This window comes from Erpetoichthys calabaricus, chromosome 11 (genome assembly GCF_900747795.2).
Source record: "Erpetoichthys calabaricus chromosome 11, fErpCal1.3, whole genome shotgun sequence".
Taxonomy (NCBI): Eukaryota; Metazoa; Chordata; class Cladistia; order Polypteriformes; family Polypteridae; genus Erpetoichthys; species Erpetoichthys calabaricus.
Window position 1 is genome coordinate 144248135 of NC_041404.2, and position 23484 is coordinate 144271618.

The 23484-nt window shown below is 44.5% G+C and overlaps 1 protein-coding gene across 1 annotated transcript in view; it reads right to left on the reverse strand.

The window, feature by feature from the left end:
* baiap2l1b (BAR/IMD domain containing adaptor protein 2 like 1b) overlaps positions 1 to 18879 on the reverse strand; it is a 91063-nt gene extending 72184 nt beyond the window's left edge. Inside the window, exons 1-2 of the mRNA XM_028814225.2 lie at positions 18660 to 18879; positions 4020 to 4095 (exon numbers count right to left, since the gene is read on the reverse strand). Coding sequence (XP_028670058.1) covers positions 4020 to 4095; positions 18660 to 18710 — 127 coding nt within the window. The 5' untranslated portion in view covers positions 18711 to 18879. The remainder of the gene's footprint in view (positions 1 to 4019; positions 4096 to 18659) is intronic.
* Positions 18880 to 23484: the final 4605 nt, after the last annotated feature.

Consider the following 23484-nt stretch of genomic DNA (forward strand, 5'->3'; position numbering starts at 1 on the left):
AGATGTGCCAAGACTGGACAATGCTTCTCCGTTCTTGCTCCAAAGCTGAGGAATGATCTCCTTTAATGTATTTGAATAGTGCCCCAATTTGCTCGGGTGCCATTTGTAAACACGGCTGTCTTTTAAATATTATGAATCTGCGTAGTTTATCTCCCACCGGGTTGCTGTTGTTGCACTAACTTGGAGTTTAAGATACGGATTTTTGTAGTACTCAAGTTTCAGGTACAATTATGTAGTTGCTCTAAATCCCTTGTGCTCACTTTTTATCTTGTTTTCTATTGCTTTTGATGCTTGCACCTTCATTCTTGTATGTTTTTTACTTGCTTTGTAGTCTCCTTGGATAAAGGGTGTCTGATAATTAAATAAATAATAATATTAATAATAATATGTCACGCATGCTCCTCAGAGGTTCACCCTTCCAGGTTCCTCCCAGGTATGCAATTCCACCACATGCTGCTAGGGGGCACTGCTGCTGACTTTGTTGCCTCCCTTTGCCTTCAAATCATCGAGAAACTGCACAGTGAGGCTGTTGACCCCGCCCCTTAAAAGCACAGCCACTCAGAAGGAGGCTTCATTCACTGACTGGGAGAGGGAAGAGACGGAGCGCCTTTGTATCCTGATCCCGCTGTGACCCAAGACGCCTTTAGTGGCATTGCTTCCATTGTTTTTAATGGACAAATCTTGGGTTTATTATTGCGCCACTGCTTGCTGTTTTTTGTTGGTCTTAACCCTTTCGGCCCAGACATCTTATTACTAGTACATAAATATGCAGCCATTTTTGTAAAGCACATGTATGTCTGCAGCCATTGGAACCGGGCGTGCTGCTATTTGCGCATACTGGAGAGACTGGCATACAGTCCACGAAACACGGAAGTGAAACAAGTAGTATTGGACAATAATATCCACTTGCAGAGCCACAGCACCATACGTCACCGCAGTTACCGACCCGGAAGTGACTGACTTCTTAAAATTACTTTTGGAAGATTTCGTCAGGTCTCAGCAAAGCCCGGAAAGTAACGTATGGTCCCGTTACTAGAAGTAGCACCTGCCAGTAGTCAGTCAGTCAGTCAGTCATTCCCCAACCCGCTATATCCTAACATAGGGTCAGGGGGGGTCTACAGGAGCCAATCCCTGCCAACACAGGGTGCAAGGCAGGAAGAAATCCTGGGTGGGGCGCCAGCCCACCACAGGGCACACACACCAAGCACACACTAGGCACAATTTAGGATTGCCAATGCACCTAACCTTCATGTCTTTGGACTGTGGGAGGAGAACATGCAAACTCCACGCAGGGAGGACCCGGGAAGCGAACCCAGGTCTCCTTACTTACCCTAGTATTAATACAGGTTGGCATGGCCCCATAAAGTGATAGTTTTCAAGGGGGTGGCACTAATGAAGAGAAGGAATCACATTGCATGACAGTTGCAGTCAAAATACAGAACTTTTTATTGAACAAATTTTGCAAACAAACTATAATTTTGACAACATATTTTCAACCATCCAAAGAGGCATTTAGACTTCGCAAAATATCCAGAGGTGCTTGTCAAAAGTTGTATTGCGTTGAACATTTACTATTTATTCCTTTTTTAAGACATATGTTTTGTTAACCAACTACACTTTCTGTTAATGTTAACAATCTCGGTCCACTGACACGTTAGCTATCTGGATTGTAATGGCGTTGGCTCTCTCTTTTTGTCGTACCTCTAGAAAACGCGTCTACAAGTGATGTCCGACTCGAACGTCCTCTCACTTTTTCAGTTTTACCTGAGGACGTGAAGGGTGCCAATCTTAGTTCCATACATTCATGGCACTCCAAAGCATGTTTGCGGCTGAGGTGGTGCAGCAAATTGCTCATGTTGACAACTTTAGCTCGGCAGCATTTGCAGTAAATAGTTGTTTGGTCCACATCCGACATTTTAAAACTGAAGTATCTCCAGACGGCAGACATGACTCCCTTTTTCGGCAAAAGTTCTACTGTGTCATCACGTCCAACTTTATCGTCTGCTACAGCTTCAGTTTTGGAATGTTCTCTGTCCATTTTCACTGCTCAATACCTCCACTAATGTATGTATAGTAGACACCCGTAAAGTCGCGGTTCAGGGTTCGCAGATTTTTCCTTAGAACCTAACTATTAATTGTTAGCGGAAGGTACAAATATCCTCCACAATTTTTTATGGCTTTTTTCGTGGCAATACTGTGCTGTAGAGAGAACAGGAAGCGAACGCTGAGGGAAACGCGGTTTGGGATGGTGAAAGTAGCCAATCCGAGAGCGTTATTCAATTCTCCTTGCAGCTGATTGACTGCTGCCCTGTGACGCGTCTCCAGCTGAGTGTCCTCGTGTTTTCCACTTTGTTATTATATTCATTTTGTTATTCTTAAACGCACAAGATGTCGCTGAAACGCCCTGCACCTTCTATGGCTTCTGGCACAAGCGCCACAAGAAGTTTAAAACACTGCAGGAGAAGGTTGAACTACTGGATTTGCTCCGGGAACTAAAAAGTTATGCTGCAGTAGTGCGCCACTATGGCATTAATGAAAGCACCACACGCTACATAAAGAAGAACGAAGCAGTGATCTGGAGTACCGTATCTGTAAGTTTCTGTGATAGTGCCAAAAAGGTAATGACCATAAGGAATAAAAATATCATCAGGATGGAATCTGCCTTGGCATTGTGGATCACAGAACTGCAGGAAGAAGAACATCCCCTTGGACGGTAACGTCATCCGTGAGAAAGCACGGAAATTGTACCAGCAGTTCGCTACAGGAGACAATGTAGCAACTTCCCATCACAATGTTCCTGAAACCTATAAAGAAAAGCCAACACGAAACCCCACCAGAAGAAGACCCGTCCAAAGATACGACTCCTCCTGAAGCGCCTGAGGAAGAGGAGCCAACCGAGGAGTTTTAAATCCTCTGCATTGTACTGCACATCATCATCATCAATATCATTCATCATTGGTGAGTACCAGTACATTTTACTGTATTTTAATTAAATTATTATGATTTACTCTACTTATACCAAAGAAAACAACAGCGCATACCACAGAAAACGCGCTTGCATGAATTAGAGTACGTACAGCGGTAACATCGGTATTTAACATTCTAGCACCGCGGGAGACATAGCAGTACAGTACTGTACAGTAGACGGGTTTACCTTTACATTCTGTTTTTAGGTAATGTATTAAGGTCATTCTTTATGTAATGTATTAATGTATTAAGCTGAGTTTGCAATGAAATTAAAGCGATTTGGGGGCATACTGTATTTAGGGTTTAAACTATAAAAATAGACATTTAAAAGGCATTTTTTAGCCACATCCAAAAGTCGCGGTTTTTCACAATTTGTGGGTGCTCTAGCAACGCAACCCCTGTGAATTTTGGGGGTGTACTGTACTCCGTTGGATGCGTGTTTAGCGGTGTAGCAGTGAAAAAGGTCCCCCCCCTTAAACAATTTCCCACTGCCCTACGTTCCAAACGTTGTTTAGGCTATTTAAACCGGTGTTGCGGTATAAGGAAAATTCATATCATAACAACAATAAAAAACGGTTTTCGGTATGAACCGGTATACCGCCCACCACTACCTTACCCAGGTCTTAACAGGTTAATAAAACGTGGGAGATTCCCGTTCACGCGAGCATAAAGTCCTTTCAGGGTTGCCAGTCCTTGGTGGGAACAGTTCAGCCGTTGCAATGGGGAAAACTGAGAGCAGGTTTGGTCTCAGGTGTTGTTGGGGTATTCAGGTTTAGCCGTTGCACTGGTAGAAGACTGGACTATTGCCTACTGTATGTTAAGGAGTCCTGAGGTAAGGGATTTAGGCATTACTATGATTAAACTGTCACCAATGAAAAAGAACCTTAGCAGGCTAAACTGCCTTTCACAATGAAATAGATAAGAAGAAGGGAGAGCTACAGTGCCAACAGGAGTGCCCTCACCCACGGATGGTAATTATGTGGTCAGGAGAGAATGCTGCTAATTACTCCTCTTGAAAACTTGAAGGAGAAATGAAAAAGACAGGAGCTCACCTGAGACGGCTTTCTCGTAGCTTTTGCCCAAGTTGACGAGGTTCCGTAAGCCGGGATTGAACTGTTCCATGACATTCTGTGGAAAGAGAACTCAGAGTGAGGAAGGGGCATAGGCTGGGAGTGTGGGTACAGTTTATTAAAGGGTATACCACTCCCCAGAGACAACCTGATTTGGACAGCAGGGAAGTGCCAGCCTGCATGATGGCAATATAAACGGCAATAAGATGTGAAACAATTGCACCTGAAGGGTGCCATGGCAAACACTGGCTGAGACAGAGGTACCAGCAGAGCAGTGCCAACCAGTGCCATGCTAAAGGTAACTTTAACAAGGCAAATAACTGAAACAACATGAATACTAATGATAAGACAACTAGGCAAGTCAAGAAGGAGCTGATTATAAAGAAAGAGTCTGGGTACCACTGGGGGCAACAGAGCGGTACCAGCCTGGTGACGTCAAGGCATGAGTGCCTCACTTAAAATTAACAAATAAAATGAACAAGAGTTCTGACAGAAAGACAAACAAATTAAGTACTGCAATAGGACAATGTGAATGAATAAATGAGTGCCCAGTAAACACTGACTGAGGCAGCTGTGCCAGCATTGAAGTGCCAACCAGTGCGACAAGACAAATGGCTGAAATAACCTGGATGAACGAGTAAAAGCCAACTAAATAAGACAATAAGGCGCTCTCTTTGAAGTAAGTCAGTAAATTCTGAGGGGCACCCACTAAACACTGTGTAAGGCAGCCGTGCCAACAGAGAAGGGCCAACTAGAACTAAAAGCCAAAAATGAGTGAAATAACTGAGGGTGCGAGTGTCAGACAACTAAATAAGACAATAAGGCACTCTTTTTGACATAAGTGAGGGGCACCAAATATATGACGGCTTAGGTACTTCTGAGGGAAGTAAAGAGGTGGCAGCCAGCACGATGCCAAGGCATAGGGCACTCAGATATGGATTCTGACTATAAACACTAAGAAAATATGTGTCAACAGAGAAGTGCCAACCTGCCTGCCAAAACAAATGACTGAAATAACAGGGTACTGATTATGAAGTAACTGAGCAACTTGTGAGGGGGGCAACTAGCATTAAAACCAAAATGAATGAAATAACAGGGGGAGCGAGTAGAAAACAAGGTGGTCTCTTTGAGGTCAGTGAGTTACTTGTGAGGGGCATGAATTTACCATGATTTAGGCACTCATGAGGAAAGTGGGGAGGTGCCAGCCACCATCCTGCCAAGGCATGGACACTCAGATGAGTTAATACGGGTTCTGACTGCCCACTAAAGACTAAGACAGAAGTGTTAGCAGAGAAGTGCCAACCTGCCTGCCAAGACAAATGACTGAAATAACAGGGCGCTGTTTATAAAGTGGGAAATCTGTGAGGGGATCCCACTAAACACTCAGTAAGGCAGCTGTGAGGGCAGAGAAGTGCCAACCAGCATGACAAGACCAACTGGCAGAAATAACAGGGGGAATGAGTATAAGATCACTAAATAAGACAATGAGGTGCTCTCTTTTAAGTAATGAAAAACATGTAACGGGGCACCTGCTCAGCACCGACAAAGGCAGCTGTGCCAGCAGAGATGTGCCAACCAGTGTGACAAGACAAATGGCTGAAATAATGAGGAGCAAGTAAGAGAAACAAACAAAACAACAGGGCACTGCTCAGGAAGTAAGTGAGTAACCTGTGAGGGGGCACCCATTAAACACTGTCTGTGCCAACAAAGAAGGGCAAACCAGCATGAAAAGCCAAATGAGTGAAATAACAGGGGGAGCGAGGGTAAGTCAACAAAATAAGGCATTCTCTCTTTGTAGCCAGTAAGAAGCACCTAATATATGATGACACAGGGACTTGTGAACAAAGTAGAGAGATGCCAGCCAGCATGATGGCAAGGCATGGGCACTCAGATGAGATAATATGGTTTCTGACTGTCCAGTAAACACTAACTAAGGCTGATGTGTCAGCAGAGAAGTGCCAACCTGCACGCCAAGACAAATGACTGAAACAACAGGCTACTGCTTATTGAAGTTAAGTGAGAAACCCATGTGGGGAACCCACTAAATACTGACTGTGCCACCTGGCATAGAAAGTCAAACGAGTGGTCCAGTGAGTTTAAGAGAACATAAAGGGTGCTAATTATGTTTTTCAGATCTGGTTGCCCACTCGGGTAGTCTGGCTCAGGCACTGAGGACTGTTTGAAAAGGTAAACACCAATGCCAGCTCAATTGGAGGGGCTTAATTCCCTAAATGTGTGACTGATTGGTGTCTTTCAGATGACCCAACCCATGGTGCTTCTTACCCCGACTTGTACCCCTGGGGCAACAAATCTTCTCAACTCCTGAATGATGTGGTTGGTGTCTTGATTTGCCTCCCATGCACAAGCGTGACTCATTTGCATGTTTTCAAATGACGACTGGCGAGGACAGACGGTGACACATTTCTATTGCCTGGGGCAAGTTGTGCAACTGCAGACAATGCAGAGTTGCTTAGGCAAAGCAGGGATGAAAAGAGAATTGAAAAACAAACGGAAAACCGCGAGCCTGGCCTTCAGCTTTTAATTCATGAGACCACAACAGCACCTATGACATTGTACGGTGGGACTGACACCTGCCCTTGGAAGCAGATTTGTCACTCACTAAAGATAATGTGCCAGTCGGCTGGCAGGTGGCTTGGTGGACGGGTAGGAAGGACGGGACTGGGACTATCTGGGCCAATGAAGGAAAACAAAAACACACACGAGGAAGTGGGAAGCGCGGCAAAGGGACAGCAAGTGTCTCCACCTGCTCCACCAAGCCCAGTGGCCACCCCTGCTTCTTTTCAGCCCAGTCTTCCCAATGAACTCAGCCACCACCAGGCTGCTTCTCTGCACTGCTGACACCTTTCAAGCATCTCACCCAGGAAACTGGCAAGACCTCCCCACTGCTGCCTCTTCAGATATCTCGCCTGCAAACTGGCAGAAATATGCAGTGTTTTCTGGTTGCAAATTCACAGTCCTCTCAACCCGGATACCCTCTTGATCCCCACATCCCCAGTGATCACCTCCTAGGCTGGCTACATCCTACCTCTTTGCCAAGGACACTGCCAGGCACTCTGCACATGAAACTGGCAGAGTTTCCCTGCTGCCACTTCATCCTCACGCCCAGGACACCAACAGTCCATCATACCTCGTTCCTGGAATCTTGCCAGTCACCTTGTTAATAAAAGTGGCAGAACTCTGCAGAGCTTCTCCCCTCCTCAGATCTCCACACTTTCTCGTCAGGCCATTCAAGAAACCCCCACATGGCAGCCTTCACACCCTGCCATTTCTGACAGCTTAATGACTCAATCAATTAAAACATCTTGACTTTATATAGTGCCTTTCTCAGCTGGCACCACCATAAGGCAAAAAAAAATGAACACCAAAGAAAGCAAAAATATTATCTGCGCCAGTCCAAAATTTACTGCCTTCAAAGTACCAGGACAGAGGCACACACCCCCTGGTCCGGTCTTTAACAGAGGGTACCATCAGGATGGAAGTTCCTGTGAGTGGATGGCATTATAAAAGATGGACACTAGACTGGGCCGTAGTTCTTCAATTTGTGGATTCCAAGATGGGGGAAGCGGGTTATCTTTAAAGAACTTTACTTTATATAGCGCCTTTCTCAGTTAACACAATCATAAGCCATAAGCTAAATACATCCCAAGAAAAAAAAAAAAGAGCTCGAGCTGGGCCAATCCTCTACTGCCATTACAGCCCACCAGTACAAGGACAGAACAGCACAGGAGACAAGGCGCTGGTGTTAAGAGATTGAGCCACCTCAGAGTGGCCATCAGGATGGCAGTGACGGGATGAAGACGTGAAGTTGGACAGGAGGCTGGACTGCACCCCTTCATCTGATGAATTATAAGATGGCTTGTGTATGGGGGGTTCTTTAAAGAATTTTATTTTATATCATTGCCTCCACACTGGGCAGCACCCCGTCAACTAGTGAATTTCAAGATCTTTGGGGGCATTTGTTTTTAAATAGTTGTATTTTGTTTTCTATAGCACCTTACTTAACCAAACACATCCAAATAATACCAGAATGTGAGCTGTGCCAGTCCACAACTTGCTGCTGTTAAAGCCCACCAGTACCAGGACAGGGCAAACCCCCACACCCTGGCATGGTCTTAATAGAGTATGCCACCCTAGAGCTGCCATCAGAATGCCAGCTCCAGTGAGGGGATGATTTCATAAGGATGGACAGAAGACCAGGCCACATCTTTTAATTCAATGGATTCCAAGATGGTGATGATGGGGGGGGGATGATTTTAAAGAATTTATCTTATATGGCACCTTTTTCAGTCAACACCATCATTAGCCAAAAACATCCCAAAAAAACCAAACTGGAGCTGGCACAGTGAATAAGTTACTGCCTTTAAAGCTCATCGGTACCAGGCAAACCTGCACACCCTGGTCCAGTCTTACCAGACAGGATAGCAGTTTCAGTAATAAGGAGTTGCAAGTTATGAAATTGGCCAAAAGACGGACACCAGACTGGGCTGCACCTCTTCATTTAATGGATTCCAAGATGGCAAGGATGGGGGCTTGACATTACAGAATTTCACTTTATGTAGCGCCTTCTGACCAGGCTGCACTTCTTCAATGAATAGATTCCAAGATGGGAGAGGGGATTTGTCTTAAAAGCTTTAGAACCACCACCCTTGTGCCCCTCCATGCAGTAGGCACTAAAAAAAATGTAAAAATGGCACAAACAAGAGGCTAACGGCAGATAATCGGCTTCAAAGGTCAGAGGCGCTCGGAGTTGATTATTACCCACCAGTGTCGGCATGTGCCCTCCCACTAAATCTCCTCCACATTCCCACATTCCTCTTCTTCTAAGATTCGGCGCATTGTTTCCTCATGACTGAAATTTTTGCTTCTCAATAGACAAGGGGCACACACCCCAGGGCACAGCTGACCACCTGTGGAGAATAGCAGTCAGGTTGAATTTGCAATTCAGCAGGTGTAGCGGGTCGTTTCAGGTCTCTGGGCGGCCAACTGCCAGCCACTTAGTGAGGGAGCGTGGATGTGACGTGGCCGCCACACACTCTCTGAAGAACAGGAACAAAGCACCTGTGTGACACCACACCCATTCCTGTAACAGAAACTAACAACAACACCGCCGCGCCTGACAGGAGCAGTTCTCACTCTCTGCCAACAACAATCAGTCACACTCACACACACGCTGGCTAACTTCTCTTAGCAATTCGTCCACATCAACATCCCCAATTCCTGAATCCTGAGCCTCAATAATGAGAAAGAAAAGATGGAGCAAAGGGACCTAAGCTTTGTGACTGTTGGCCATCGCTGCCCAAGACGGGAAGAGGAGAGGGTTGCTCTCGACACTGCCACTGTGGTGGCTCAAGATGATTAGGACCTAATGATCACATGCTTCCAGTTCCCCTCGACCCGCCTTATTGAAATCTCCTTAAATGGGAATCAGTCTCAATCGAGAAGAGCCATCATGGTCTACCCCCTTACTTCCCTTTTTGAATACAGAAGTGAAAGTCTGTCTAAATGAGAAAAGATGGATGGCCTCCATGAAAACATCCCAATTCGTGAAGATGGGAACAACTAAACAGCCGCTAAGTGAACATCTTCAGGAAGATGGTCAACCCCCTTAAGGACACTTTGAGAGGGTCTGACGCAAAGCAACGGCCAAAGAAAAAATGAAAAGTGATTATTGTTCATGCCACGGGGCAGGTGGAGCTAGAGAGTGGTGGACATTCTCAGATGGAAGACACCCATCTGTTCAGTATGGGACACCCACAAATATGAATGTCCACTTTGAAAATGTCTTCATTGACATGGCGGGGCTTCATCAGACAGAAGAGCCCACTCCTTATTAGCATGTCTTCATTGCAATGGTGGATCTCATCTGATAGAAAGACACCCATCTGTTCAGTGTGGGACACCCACAAATATGCGTATTGTTCTTCATCAGGCAGGCTTGTGCAGGCCATTTAGTTAAATTACCCGATCTTCTTACTAACATGGTGGTCCTCATGAGACTTGGGACGATGTTTGATGATACCTATAGGCAGCATTTGCTGATCCATCTACAAATATGGTAGCCCTCATTAGATGTGCAATGCCTTTCTGTTTAAACTTGATTGGACTCATCCCAGGTGGGCTTGAATGTCCACTTTGACAATGTCTTCATTGACATTGCGGACTTCATCAGACAGAAAAGCCCATTCTATATTAGAATGTCTTCATTACAATGGTAGATCTCATCTGACAGAAAGACACCCCAGTGTTCAGTTTTGGGAATTATTTAACTCAGTAACACTTAGTCATACTGACCCCTGTCCTAAGGTACGGAGTTAGGCTGACTTCTCCCTGGATCTTCATGTATATCCTCTTTCAAGTACCTCATTTCAATATGGGACTCCCACAAATATTTGTATTGTTCTCCATCTGGCCTGTGATGGCCTTTCAGTTAAATTGCCCGATCTTCTTACTAATGTGGTGCTCCTCAGGAGACTTGGGACGATGTTTGAGGATACCAATAGGCAACATTTGCTGATCCATCTACAAATGTGGTAGCCCTCTTGAGATGTGCAATGCCTTTTTGTTCAAACGACTGGACTCATCCCAGGTGGGCCTGAATGTCCACTTTGAAAATGTCTTCATTGACATTGCGGGCTTCATCAGACAGAAAAGCCCACTCTATATTAGAATGTCTTCATTACAATGGTGGATCTCATCTGATAGAAGACACCCCAGTGTTCAGTTTTGGGAAATATAGCAGTTAGTTCTTCTGACTCTTGTCCTAATGTGATGACCTTCTGTACGCAGTTAAGTATATCCCCTTTCAAGTACCTCATTTCAATATAGGACTCCCACAGATATTTATTTGTATTGTTGTCCATCTGGCTTGTGATGGCCTTTCAGTTAAATTACCAGATCTTCTTATTAATATGGTGGCCCACATGAGACTTGGGATGACATCTGATGATACCTACAGCCAATATGAATTGATTCTTCTACAAATGTGGAGGCCCAGAGATATGGTACGCCCTTCTGTCCAAACTTGATTGGATTAATTTGAGATGCCTTGAATGTCCACAGATGCCTTATCAGACAGAAGAACCACAAACCCCACTATTTCATACTGGGGTGTTTGTGCAAGTTAATACCAGTTGATCCCTATGACCCTTGTGCTTATGGGATGATTTTCTGTTCAAACTTGAGATGACACCTCACTAGGTGTCCTTTGATGTCCACTTAACCAACATGGTGGGCCTCGTTCGACTGAAGAAGCCCATGTTTTCAATACTGGTGTAAATATAGATCAATATCAGGTGGCCCTGCTCAATTAGGTTTGTGATAGCCTTTCTGTCAAATTATTTGATCTTCTTACTAATATCGTGGCCCTCATGACTTGAAATGACCTTTGGTGATACCTATGGCCAATATTAGTTGACTCTTCAACAAATGTGATGGCTTCTATTAAACTTGTGATGCTCGTCTCTCCAAACCAAACTTGACAGGAATCCTCCCCTAGTGGCTGTTAATGTCCACTTTGAGAACAGTCTTCACTAACATGGTGGGCTTCATCAGGCTGAGGATCCCCCTCTGTTCAATACTGGGGTATTTGTACAAGTCAATACCAGTTTATCCCTGTGCTGATGGGAAGACTTCTCTTCAAAGTTGTGATGCTGCCTCACTAGGTGGCCCTAGAGGTCCCTCTTCACTAACATGGTGGGCCTCATAACACAGAAGAGACCCACATTTTCAGTGCTGGACTACATGCAGATCAGTAGCTATTGTACCTATGTACTAATGTGGTGGACCTCACCAGACTTGTCCCAGAATTGGACTGGTGGTCAGCTCTTCATTAGTGGATCCTTCTGAGCATATCGACTAGTTTTTAAACCTCATCAGAGCTACGGTGAACCATTCTGTGGGGATTTCTCCTAACTGCATAAAGAAGTCTGAGCAAAATGAGATGGGGGTTATTGAGTGGTCTCTTTCAGGGTTGCCCTGAGCTGGAGATGCTTCAAGATTTACCTGGTCCTTACTCTTCCATTGTCATGATGTTCAGGTAACTGATTTGAGTGAAAGTTTGACAAAAGGACACATTTATATGGAGAATCAGGAAACGAAGGAATGAAAAAGGTGAGACGTAAGAAGAGGTGAGGATGGAGGCCACCAGGAAGATGAGAAAAACCCATCGACAAGTTGTAACAGAGAGACAAAATAATGAAGGGAAGATTCCTGGCTACCTAAAGTTTCCTTCTCTAAATAACTAAATAATTTGTATTCATAACTTAGATGTACCACACCGACATTCTTCAATACTGTCACATAAATGATGTCAAATGTCACAATGCCATCAAAGCATGAAACTAGTAATGGATGTTGTCATAAACAATATGGCCACTGCTATGAAAACCATTTCCAATACAGTGGTGCCCATGAAGGAAAACCACAACCAAATGGCAATGTAATACCACAAATATTAAACACACTAATAAATAGGCAATACAACTGAAGAGGAAATAGCAACAGGTGATATATATATATATATATATATATATATATATATATATATATATATATATATATATATATATGTATATATATATAAATATATATATATATATATATATATATATAAATATATATATATATATATATATATATATATATATGTATATATATATATAATATATATATATATATATATATATATATATATATATATATGTATATATATATATATATATATATATATATATATATAAATATATATATATATATATATATATATATATATATATATAAATATATATATATATATATATATATAAATATATATATATATATATATATATATATATATATATATATATATATATATATATATAAAGGGGGGCCGCTGCCAGACCCTAAACTCCCATTCCATCCCATCCTATGCAAGTCGTTATCCTCTTCTGCCAAAACTGTATGAGCAGAGAACCCACATTCATCCCAACAAATGTTACTTTATATCGATAGTGACACAATCACCTCAAAATCATTCCAATAAAGGCCACCACACTGTGGCAATAAGAACAATAAGAGTGAAGACAGAAAGATTTATAAAACATTTCCGTGCCACAGCAGTGTCCCTGACAACCATACTAATAAGTGACAATTCACTCCACCAAGAAATCCTGCAGCACTGTGAACTCAAATCCACACCAAGAGATTCTCTAGTGAGCAAACTGTGCAGCACGGGAGCCCCAGTACAAACTAACGTGAAAGTAAAAAAGATGGAGAACCCTGGAGTGAAACCTTCACTTGCCCAATAGTGGACCCCAAATATTAGAAAACTGTAGGAACCCACCCTCAAGGGATCCGACCACAAGATTACTTGGCGTTGCGTTTAGAAGACACAGCTTTTGAGGCAGTTGCCTTACTTTCAATACCAAGAGATGATTCTCCTCCTTCCCCTCCTCCTCCTCCTCTTTCCCTACATTCAGTTTCTCTTCCTCTTCTGCCTCTTTCTTCTCCTACCTTCCTCTTCCTTCTCCCCCATATTCCCTCCTTTTTCTCCAGTTCTTCCTCCCCCTACTCCTTTCTTTCTCCTGCTCCAACTCCTTGACCATTCTCATCTCACCATCCTCTTCCTCCTCACATTTCCTTATTCTCTATTCTTTCTCCTCATCCCAGTTCCTCCAACTTAGTCTTCTCCTCCTTTTTCTCCTTGTCAGCCTCTTCCTCCTCCTTATCAACCCCCTTATTTTTCTCCTTCTACACCCTTTGGTTCTCTTACCTTCCTTTCCTTTCTCTTCCTCTTCCTTTCATTTACCTTCTCCTCTTCCTGTTGCTTTTTTCATTTTGCCCTCTTCTTCCTCCTCATTCTCCTTCTATCCTGTTTACTCTCTTTCTCCTAGCCCCTCATTCGTATCATTCCTCATTTCTCCTTTTCTTCCTCGTTCCTCTTCCTTTCCAGTTCTCCATTTTCTTCTCCCCATCTTCCTTTTCTCTCTCTGTCTGAGAAGCCACTCCAATTTCTCGTCATTCTTTCTTCTCTCTCCTTTTGTCCTTCTTGTCACTTCCTTCTCATCCTCTTGTCATTCTGCCCTCTTCCTCCTAATCTGTCATTCTTATCCTCGCTCTCACCTATTTCTCCTCCTTTGCTGTTCTCATTTTTCTTCTTCCCTCCTGTTATCTCTCTCTCTCTGACTCTCTGCCCCATTTTCTTAGTCTTTCTGATTTCTCCTTATCGTCCTCCTCTTTCTCCATCTTTCCTTCTCGTCTCTTTCTTCTCCCACTTCTCCTCTTGTTCCTCCTATCCTTTCTCCATTTTATGTCTTGTAATGACCTAGTGAGGTCCCAACCATGAAAGTCCAAAAAATACTCAGAATGCCCATTAGAGGGGGAAATAGATGGCAACATAGAGTCTTTAAAAATAAAAGAATTAAAAACATTAGGAAAAAGCTCTGTTAGGCGGTAAAGCTCTGAAGGACACAAAAGGTACAGCCAGGAATTCCTGAAAAGTCAAGGCAACCCAAGGCAAACAAGACCTAATCACAAATCCAGCAAACAAGGTCAAAAACAGAACGGTGAAAAATCTAGTCAATCAGAGAATCAGTCAAAAGCAAGATACATAGGAGAACTTGCCACCACCATGAGTGCGTTCACAATGAACCACAAAGGGCTGTTGGTTGTCCCCGCCTTTATAGGGCTGATAAAACGGTGATGGACAGGTGGCTCCGCCTCTTGGGAAACCACCCACAACACACAAATGAACACAACACAATACACATGGACGTGAAGAAACGAAATAATCAACACTGTTAACACAGAAGATGAACAAAATAAACATAACAGCACTGGAACCCATGAGAGGTGGAGGAACCGTGGCTGAAACACGACGGGTCCCCCCCCCACTTTTCTCCCCATCATCCCACCTCCTTTTTGTTCTCCTGCTCTTCTTTTTTCTCCTCCTCCCCCTCCTTCTGTCCTCTTCCTCCACCTCCTCCCCATCATTTTCCTCTTACCCCTTGCAGTCTTTCCCCTTCTTCTTCTTCTCATCCTCCTCCTCTTTCTCCAAGTCCCCACTTCTTATCCCCCCCCACTCTTTCTCCTCCCCTTCCTCCTCTTCTAATTTTTCCGCCGACTTCCTCTGCCTCTTCTCTCCCAACCACAGACAGTGTGTGACATCTGCTGTAGTCACTGGGCACCCCATGACGGCATGCATCTGTCTCTCATGGTGCAGGGGACTTTCAGGTTTCCTGCTTGAACATTCCGTCTCCTCTGAAGCTGCAGCAAATGCCCAGAAATTCCCCAGCAAATATAAGTGGGCAGCTGTCAAGTAATCCGTTGCGGCTTGAGCCGCTCCAAGGCAGGTGTGTGTGGTGCAGTCCTCGGAGCCATTTAAAACTTGAACTTTTGTTCTCATTGCATGTCACACAATGGCTGATCACCTTGAGCGCCCAGACACACTGACAGGCTGATATGCAGGTTTGTGTGTGTGTTTGTTTGTGATCCAGCCCTGCCTCCATTTGTGACCACCCAATTTAAAGTGGGGGTAGGGGGTGATGGGGGCACAGCTGTTAATGCTACGGACTCAAAACTCCAGGAGATCTGGATTCAAATCCAAGAATCCACGTTTATCTAATGTCTGCACATTGTACTTAAGTGGAAATCTGTGCTAATCGTTTCTTGCTGCAGTGATCCTCCTTATGTCCCTTTCGAAAACTTTTGCTCCTCTCTTCGTTTTTCTTATTCGCTGCCTCCAACTTCTAGCCCTGTTGGACTCTACCTCAGCTCTTTAACCTGCCATACTTGCTCCCACAGAGAGATGCTTCTCCTTTCTCAGTCCTCCTATATCCCACACCTCCCTTACATTTATTTATTTGCCTTTTCTAATTTTATGTCATTCCAGTGTATTTCTTACCCCAGCCCACTTTGCTCTGGACCCCTCAAACTCCTCTTTGACTGAGAGCTTCTCTTCCTCAGTCCTACTTTAATCGGAGGCTCTTTTCAATATTAGTTTCTATGACTTCCTACCACCTCCATGCTGGGATGCTTGCCACCCTCGACGTCTTTTTTTTTTTAATCTCAGACCTACTTTGTCCTTATTTCTCTGATTCAGAGCTTCTTCCCCTTGCTCCTCGTCTAACCTGAAGATCATTTCAGCATTAGCTTCTCTGACCTCGAGGTATTTGTTCTGCTTCACGTTCTTCCCGTGCCAAGGCATTTTGCTCCCCATCAGTCTTCCTCTTGCACGTCAGACCTCCTCTCCCCTAAAGCACTTCTCTGATTCAGAGCTTCTTTAATCCAGGGGTCATTGCTATATTAGTTTCTCTGACCTCAAGGTCTTTCATCTGCTTGTTGTTCCCTATCCTCTATCCACCTTAAGCCATCTTAGACCTTCTCTGCCCTAAAGCTCTTTTCAGGTTCAGAGCTTCAGTTCCTCAGTCATCCTCTAACTTGTGGCTCATTTCCATATTGGTTCCCATAACCTCGCATTGCCTCCATGTCATTCCTCTTTCCACCTCAGACCCCCTCTGAGGCTAAATCAGTTCTGTAATCCAAGACCTCTCTTTCTCAGACCTCCTCTGCCTTTAAGCACTTCTCTGATTGAGAACTTTTCCTTCCTCAGACCTCCTCTATACCCGGCCTCTTTTTTATACCATCTCCCACCCCCAGGTGCCTTTTCTACATTGTGTCATCCCACTGTGTTTCTCTCACCCAGTCCTTTAACTCTTCTCTGATTCAGAGTTTCCTCCGTCCTCACTTTCCTGTCACTGACCTCCTCAAACCTGAGTCTTGCTGCTGTATCGGTCGATTGCCCTCAAGGTCTCTCAATTGCCTTCATGCCAAGGCACTTTCTCCCCTCTGTCCTCCTCTTTCTTCTAAGTCTCTGATCCCTCATGACTGTTTTTTTTTTTTACTTTCTGATGTGGCTTACTTGTTTCCTTATTCTTTTGCCAGCTTCACTTTCTCAAAATTGACACCCTCAGGACTCCTCTTTCTTCACTTTTCGGTCTCCGGTCCCTTTAAACCTGAGCCCCACTTCTGTATTCCTTAAAGATCTCTTATCTGCCTCCATGCTAAAAAATATTCTCCCTCAGTCCACCTCTTTCTCCCAAGTCAATAAATAATAATAATACATTTTATTTATATAGCACCTTTCTCATGCTCAAAGCTCTTCCATTTTCTTAGTCTCTTGTCTACCTCTCTTTCTCAATTTTGACACATTTTTGTCCCTCAGTCCTCCACTTTCCTCACGTTTCTGCCTCTGTCCTGCTCTAACCCAAGACTCAGTTCTGTATCAGTTTGTTTGTCCTCAAGGTCCCCCATTTGCCTTCACGCCAAGACACTTTCTCACCTCGGGACTCCTCTTTCGTTTTCAGCCTCAGTGTCTCTTTCTCTCGCTCTCCACCCTGAGACTTTTCCTGATGTGATTCTCCATAGTCGCCTGCCTGCCTGCCTCTCTTGTTCTTTCCTCCCTTTCATGCCTCTGACCTCCTCAAATCCTGCCATATCGGTTGTTTACCCCCAAAGTCTCTCATCTACCTGCACGCCAAGACACTTTCTCCCCTCAGTCCTAGTGTTTCTTCTAAGTCAAAGCTCTTTGTCAACCCTGTCTTTTGTCTCTGATGTGGCTCATTCTTCTCCTTAGTCTTTTGCCTACATCTCTTGTTCGATTTTCATCCCACTGTCCTCCTCACTTTTGTGCCTTTGACTTCCTCATTCTCCCTCAGTCCTCTTCTTTCTAACAAGTCAAGCTCTTGGATCCCACATAACTTTTTTATTTTTCTGATCTGGCTCTCCCATTTTCTTAAGTCTCTTTCCTGCCTCTTTTTCAATTTTTGAGAAATTTTAATCACTTTGTCCTCCTCAAACCCGAGCCTCACTTCAATATCACTTTTTTACCTGGAAAGACCTCTGATCTGCCTCCACACCAAGACACTTTCTCACCTCAGGACTCCTCTTTACTTTTCAGCCTCAGTCCCTCTCTTTCCACCTTGTGACTTTTTCTGATGTGGCTCTCCATTCTCCTTCCATAGTTCTCCTCCTTACTCACTTTTCTGTCTCTGACTGCCTGAAGCCGGGATTCACCTCTGTATCACTTTTTTCCAACCTCAAGATCTCTTATTTGCCTCCATGCCAAGACACCTTTTTCCGCTGTCCTTCTCTATCTCCCAAGTCAAACTCTCTGAAGCCCCATAACTTTTCTTTTTCATGTACATTTTCCTTGTCCTTTAACTCCAGTCGACTTCTCTTGCCCTGTTTCATGACATTCCCCCATTCTCACGTATTCTCTTTTCTATTTCACTTTCTCTTTTTCGTGTAGTGCTCTTGTTCAGACGCTTCTCTGCCTCTGATCGGCACAGATTTAGCCTTCCTCTTTGCGGTGACACCCCTGACTGCCTGCCTTCCAACACTCCTGTCCTGACTCTTTCTTTTCGCCAGTTTCTCTTTCTTGGGTGTCTTATTCTTCTCTGCCTCATTCGCTCTCCTTCTTCTTCTTCTTATTCCCTGTTTCTTAAGCGCGGTCCGTTTTCGCCGTGTCGCGAGTCCCAAGCCTCCGAGGACGGCGACCAGCAGGCGCGTCTCCCGTTGAAGCGGCCGCTCCACCCCGGTTTGGCCGAAGCCGTTGGTTCTTACCTTGTACGTGTTCTCGGTGAGTTTGGTCACATCCTCCGGGACGGTCGACATGATGGCTCCACGACCTCCCCCGTAAAATCTCTGCCGACGCGAAACTGTCGATCAGTCGGAGCAGCCGATCTCCGTGTAAATCCGGCTGCTGCAAGCCAAGCGGGCCCGCTGTCAAAACTTCCCACGGACTGTCCTGGGCAGGAGAGGTGGGGCTGCCGCGTCACTCAACCACCGGGAGAAGGCGGACCCTGCGGTGTCACGTGACCGGCGCACCTGCGAGCGGCACTCCTCGGTCACGTGACGCGTGCACCTGCGATCAAGCGGTGCGCCTGCGTCAAAAGGGGTCAACGAGGAGAGGAGAGGAGAGGAGGGCGGGCTGGCTGGCCGGCCGAGCCGGTTAAGCAGCGCCTCTGACGAGATGAATACCGAGCGAGACGGGCAAGCCGCTCAGTAAAAGTGCCAGCACGAGCTCCTTCAACCGCCTGACACCCATTTTTCTGCAACGTCATAATCCTTTTAGTCCGTCGCGGCCGCCCAGGAGGCTTTGGCGACAGAAACACCGAAGGACATTCATCGACCCCAGGATTACAACCCGAATATCTTGAGGTCGAGGTGGGCTCCAGCAGTTTTTGCTGCCCTCGTGCCACACTGTTTAATGAAAGTTCGTTCCAGTTACAAAAATACAAATGCACAGCACTAAAATTTGGACTGTTTTTTAATTTTTCTTGACGTCTCCAGAACTTAGAAACAGTTCGTTTTTAAATCCATTGTTTGGAAGAGTTCACATTCCACTTATGTGATTAATGAGAATTACGTAAATCATAAGGATACATACAGTATAAAACTCACAAATGTCTGCTAAGTTGTACGATGTTTTTCTGTTTTTTTTTTTTTTTACTAATTTCCCGTTAATATCAATATAAAATCCATCCATCCATCCATTTTCCAACCCGCTGAACCTGAACACAGGGTCACAGGGGTCTGCTGGAGCCAATCCCAGTCAACACAGGGCACAAGGCAGGAACCAATCCCGGGCAGGGTGCCAACCCACCGCATCAATATAAAATGCTAGTAATAATGATTGTAACATAAAACAAGACTAATATACATACTATTAAAATGCAATTCAAGACATACCAAGGTTGTAAAGCGTAGGATGTGCTGTTCATGGATCAGGCAGAACTCCTGTCTTGATTCCACATGATGTCATATTCATAACAGGCGTACAGTAGAGACGCTTCTTCTAATGACAATGCCCTGTGCTTGAAAAATAAAGAAAAATATAAGCATGTATGCAAAATCTGCATTGGGGCATTTTTAGAATTTGCTGATATCAGGGTCTTGAAGTTTGCCGATTGTCTATCCAATATATAAAACCAAAGAGCAGGATTTGTTCCCCCTTGAAGTTTCACGAGCTATGCAATATATAAGATTGAAAAGATGTCCCTCTGCAGTTTTTGTGAATGTCTATCCGATATACACACCAATCAGCCACAACATGAAAAGCACCTTCCTAATAACTGTGTCAGCCCCCCTCATGCCACCAAAACATGTCTGACCCCACGAGTAATGGACACCATGAGACCTCAGAAGGTGTCCGGTGGTATCTGTGCACCAAGACGTTAGCGGCAGATCCTTTAAGTCCTGTAAACTGTGAGGTGGGGCCTCCTTGGATTGGATTCTTTTTCCAGTACATCCAACAAATGCTCGATCGGATTGAAATCTGGGGAATCTGGAGGCCAAGTCAACACCTTGAACTGCTTTGTCATGTTCTTCAAACCGTTCCTTAGCAATTTTTGCAGTGTGGCAGGGCGCATTATCCTGCTGAAAGAGATCGCTGCTGTCATCAGGAAATATCGTTGCCATGAGGGGGTGTACGTGGTCTGCAACAATCTTTAGGTAGGTGGTACACGTGCCAAAGTAACATCTACATGAATGCCAGGGCCCACGGTTTCCCAGCAGAACATTGTCCAGAGCATCACACTGCCTCTTCTGGAATGCCTTCTTACTATAGCGCATCCTGCTGCCACCTCTTCATCAGTTAAATGACCCACACGCACCCAAACATCTGGATGATCTAAAAGAAAATGTGATTCCTCAGGCCAGGCCTCCTTCTTCCATTGCTTCCTGGTCCAGTTCTGATGTTTACTTGCACACTGTAGGTGGTGGACAGGGGTCAGCATGAGCACTCTGACCGTTCTGCAGCCAGACAGCAAGCTGCAGTGCACTGTGTGCTCCAACACCATTCTCTCATGGCCAACAGTAGCTCTTCTATGGGATCACACCAGATTGTCTAGCCTTCTTTCCCCACGTGCTTCAATGAGTCCTATGTGCCTGTGACCCTGTCACAATTACACCGGTCGTCCTTCCTTGGACCACTTTTGGTAGGTAGTAACCCCCACATAAGACCTGCCATACTGGAGATGCTCTGACCTAGTCGTCTAGCCATCATCAGTTGGCCCTTGTCAGAGTCGCTCAGATCCTTATGCTGACCCATTTTTCCTGAAATTTCAAACTGCCATTGGTGTGGGTGTGTGGGCCCTATGATGGACGTGCACCTTCTCCAGGGTTAGTTTCTGCCTTGGGCCCAGTATTTCCAGAACCCTCATCACCCTAAATTGGCATAAGTGGGTTTTAGTGGCCCTAGTGCAGGGGTGGCAAACTCTGGTCCTGGAGTGCCGCAGTGGCTGCAGGTTTTCATTCTAACCATCGTCTTCATTAGTTTTTGCTGCTAATTAACTTCTTTTGCCTTAATTTTAATGAACTTGATTCAGGTCCCTTAGTTGTTTCTTTTTTCTTTAATTAGCCGCCAAACAATAATGAGACACAAAACAAGGTGCCACATGACCAGCTCACCCGTGCCCATCACACAATATCTGAAAATAAAGAAAGGTGAAGGTCTCAGTAAGGTTGATCTCTCAGGTCCCCAAAACATTTTGACAATGTGCTTAGAAAAAACAGAAAATCAACAGTTTTGGAAATGTCTGCTGTGTCAAAATGAGAGCAGCAACAAGCCATGGAATTAAATAACGGGTTTAATTAACAGCAAGAATTGGCTTCTCATTAAGAAACTGGTTGGAGTGAAATTAGTTGGAGTTTGAAGCTCCAATTTAGCTGGTCAACTGTTGACTTGTTTCACATTTGATTTCTGTTTGGCTGCCATTTAATGAAGAAAATAATTCAGAGAACTGAATCCTTAAAAACAGGGCTATTAAAATTAAGGGAAAAAAAAGTTAATTAGCAGTGAAAACTGGGCACTGATTAGGAAAAGGGTCAGAATGAAAACCTGCAGCCACTGCGGTACTCCAGGACTGGAGTTTGCCACTCCTGCCCTAGTGTGTGTGTTCACCCTGTGACAGACTGCTGCCCTGTCCAGATCTTGTTCCTGCCTTGTGCTCAATGCTTGCGAGGATAGCCTCCAACTTTCCCACAACCCAGCTCAGGATTAGCGGGTTTGGAAAATGGATGGGTTTAAAACATTACATTCACTGTCAGCATACTATATACATAGTTACTTGTGCAGCAATGACCTCTACTGGTTAAAACTGAACATTGCTGCACAAGGCTGCCTGTCCAATCCTAACCACTCTCACTGTGTGACCCTGACTGTTTCTCTTAACCCCTCCTCACCCCCACCATAGGCACTCACATTGTGACATAACTGAAACCTTTGTTCCCTGTCTGTATATCAGCCTGCAACGACAGGCATCCTGAAAGGCGCTATACGCCTGGACAAACTGGTGAGGCTCTATTGCAGGCACGGAGCTGGACAGTTTGACATCCGTGGCAGAGCGACGGGCGCTGAGCAGACTCCTATCAATCAAGGAGAATCCACTGCATCCACTAAACAGTGTCATCTCCAGACAGAGGAGCAGCTTCAGCGACAGACTGCTGTCACCGTCCTGCTCCACTGATAGACTGAGGAGATCGTTCCTCCACCACACTATGCGACTCTTCAATTCCACTCGGGGGAGTAAACGTTAACATTATACAAAGTTATTGTCTGACTGTATACCTGCATTGTTATCACTCTTTAATTTAATATTTTCTTTATCAGTATGCTGCTGCCGGAGTATGGGAATTTCCCCTTGGGATTAATAAAGTATCTATCTATCTATCTATCTATCTATCTATCTATCTATCTATCTATCTATCTATCTATCTATCTAGTCACAGGTTTGATCCCCATTACAGACTCCAAGAGCAAGTCAGTTTGTCCACCAGCGCTCAAACCATAGAAATGGGAAAGGAACACTGTGGAAAGGAGCTATATAAAAGAGATTGTATAGAGGTGCTGGTCATAAAATTAGAATATCATGACAAAGTTGATTTATTTCAGTAATTCCATTCAAAAAGTGAAACTTGTATATTAGATTCATTCATTACACACAGACTGATGTATTTCAAATGTTTATTTCTTTTAATGTTGATGATTATAACTGACAACTAATGAAAGTCCCAAATTCAGTATCTCTGAAAATTTGAATATTGTGAAAAGGTTCAATATTGAAGACACCTGGTGCCACACTCTAATCAGCTAATTAACTCAAAAGCCTTTAAATGGTCTCTCAGTCGAGTTCTGTAGGCTACACAATCATGGGGAAGACTGCTGACTTGACAGTTGTCCAAAAGACGACCATTGACACCTCGCACAAGGATGGCAAGACACAAAAGGTCATTGCTAAAGAGGCTGGCTGTTCACAGAGCTCTGTGTCCAAGCACATTAATAGAGAGGCGAAGGGAAGGACAAGATGTGCTAGAAAAAAGTGGACAAGCAATAGGGATAACCGCACCCTGGAGAGGATTGTGAAACAAAAGCCATTCAAAAATGTGG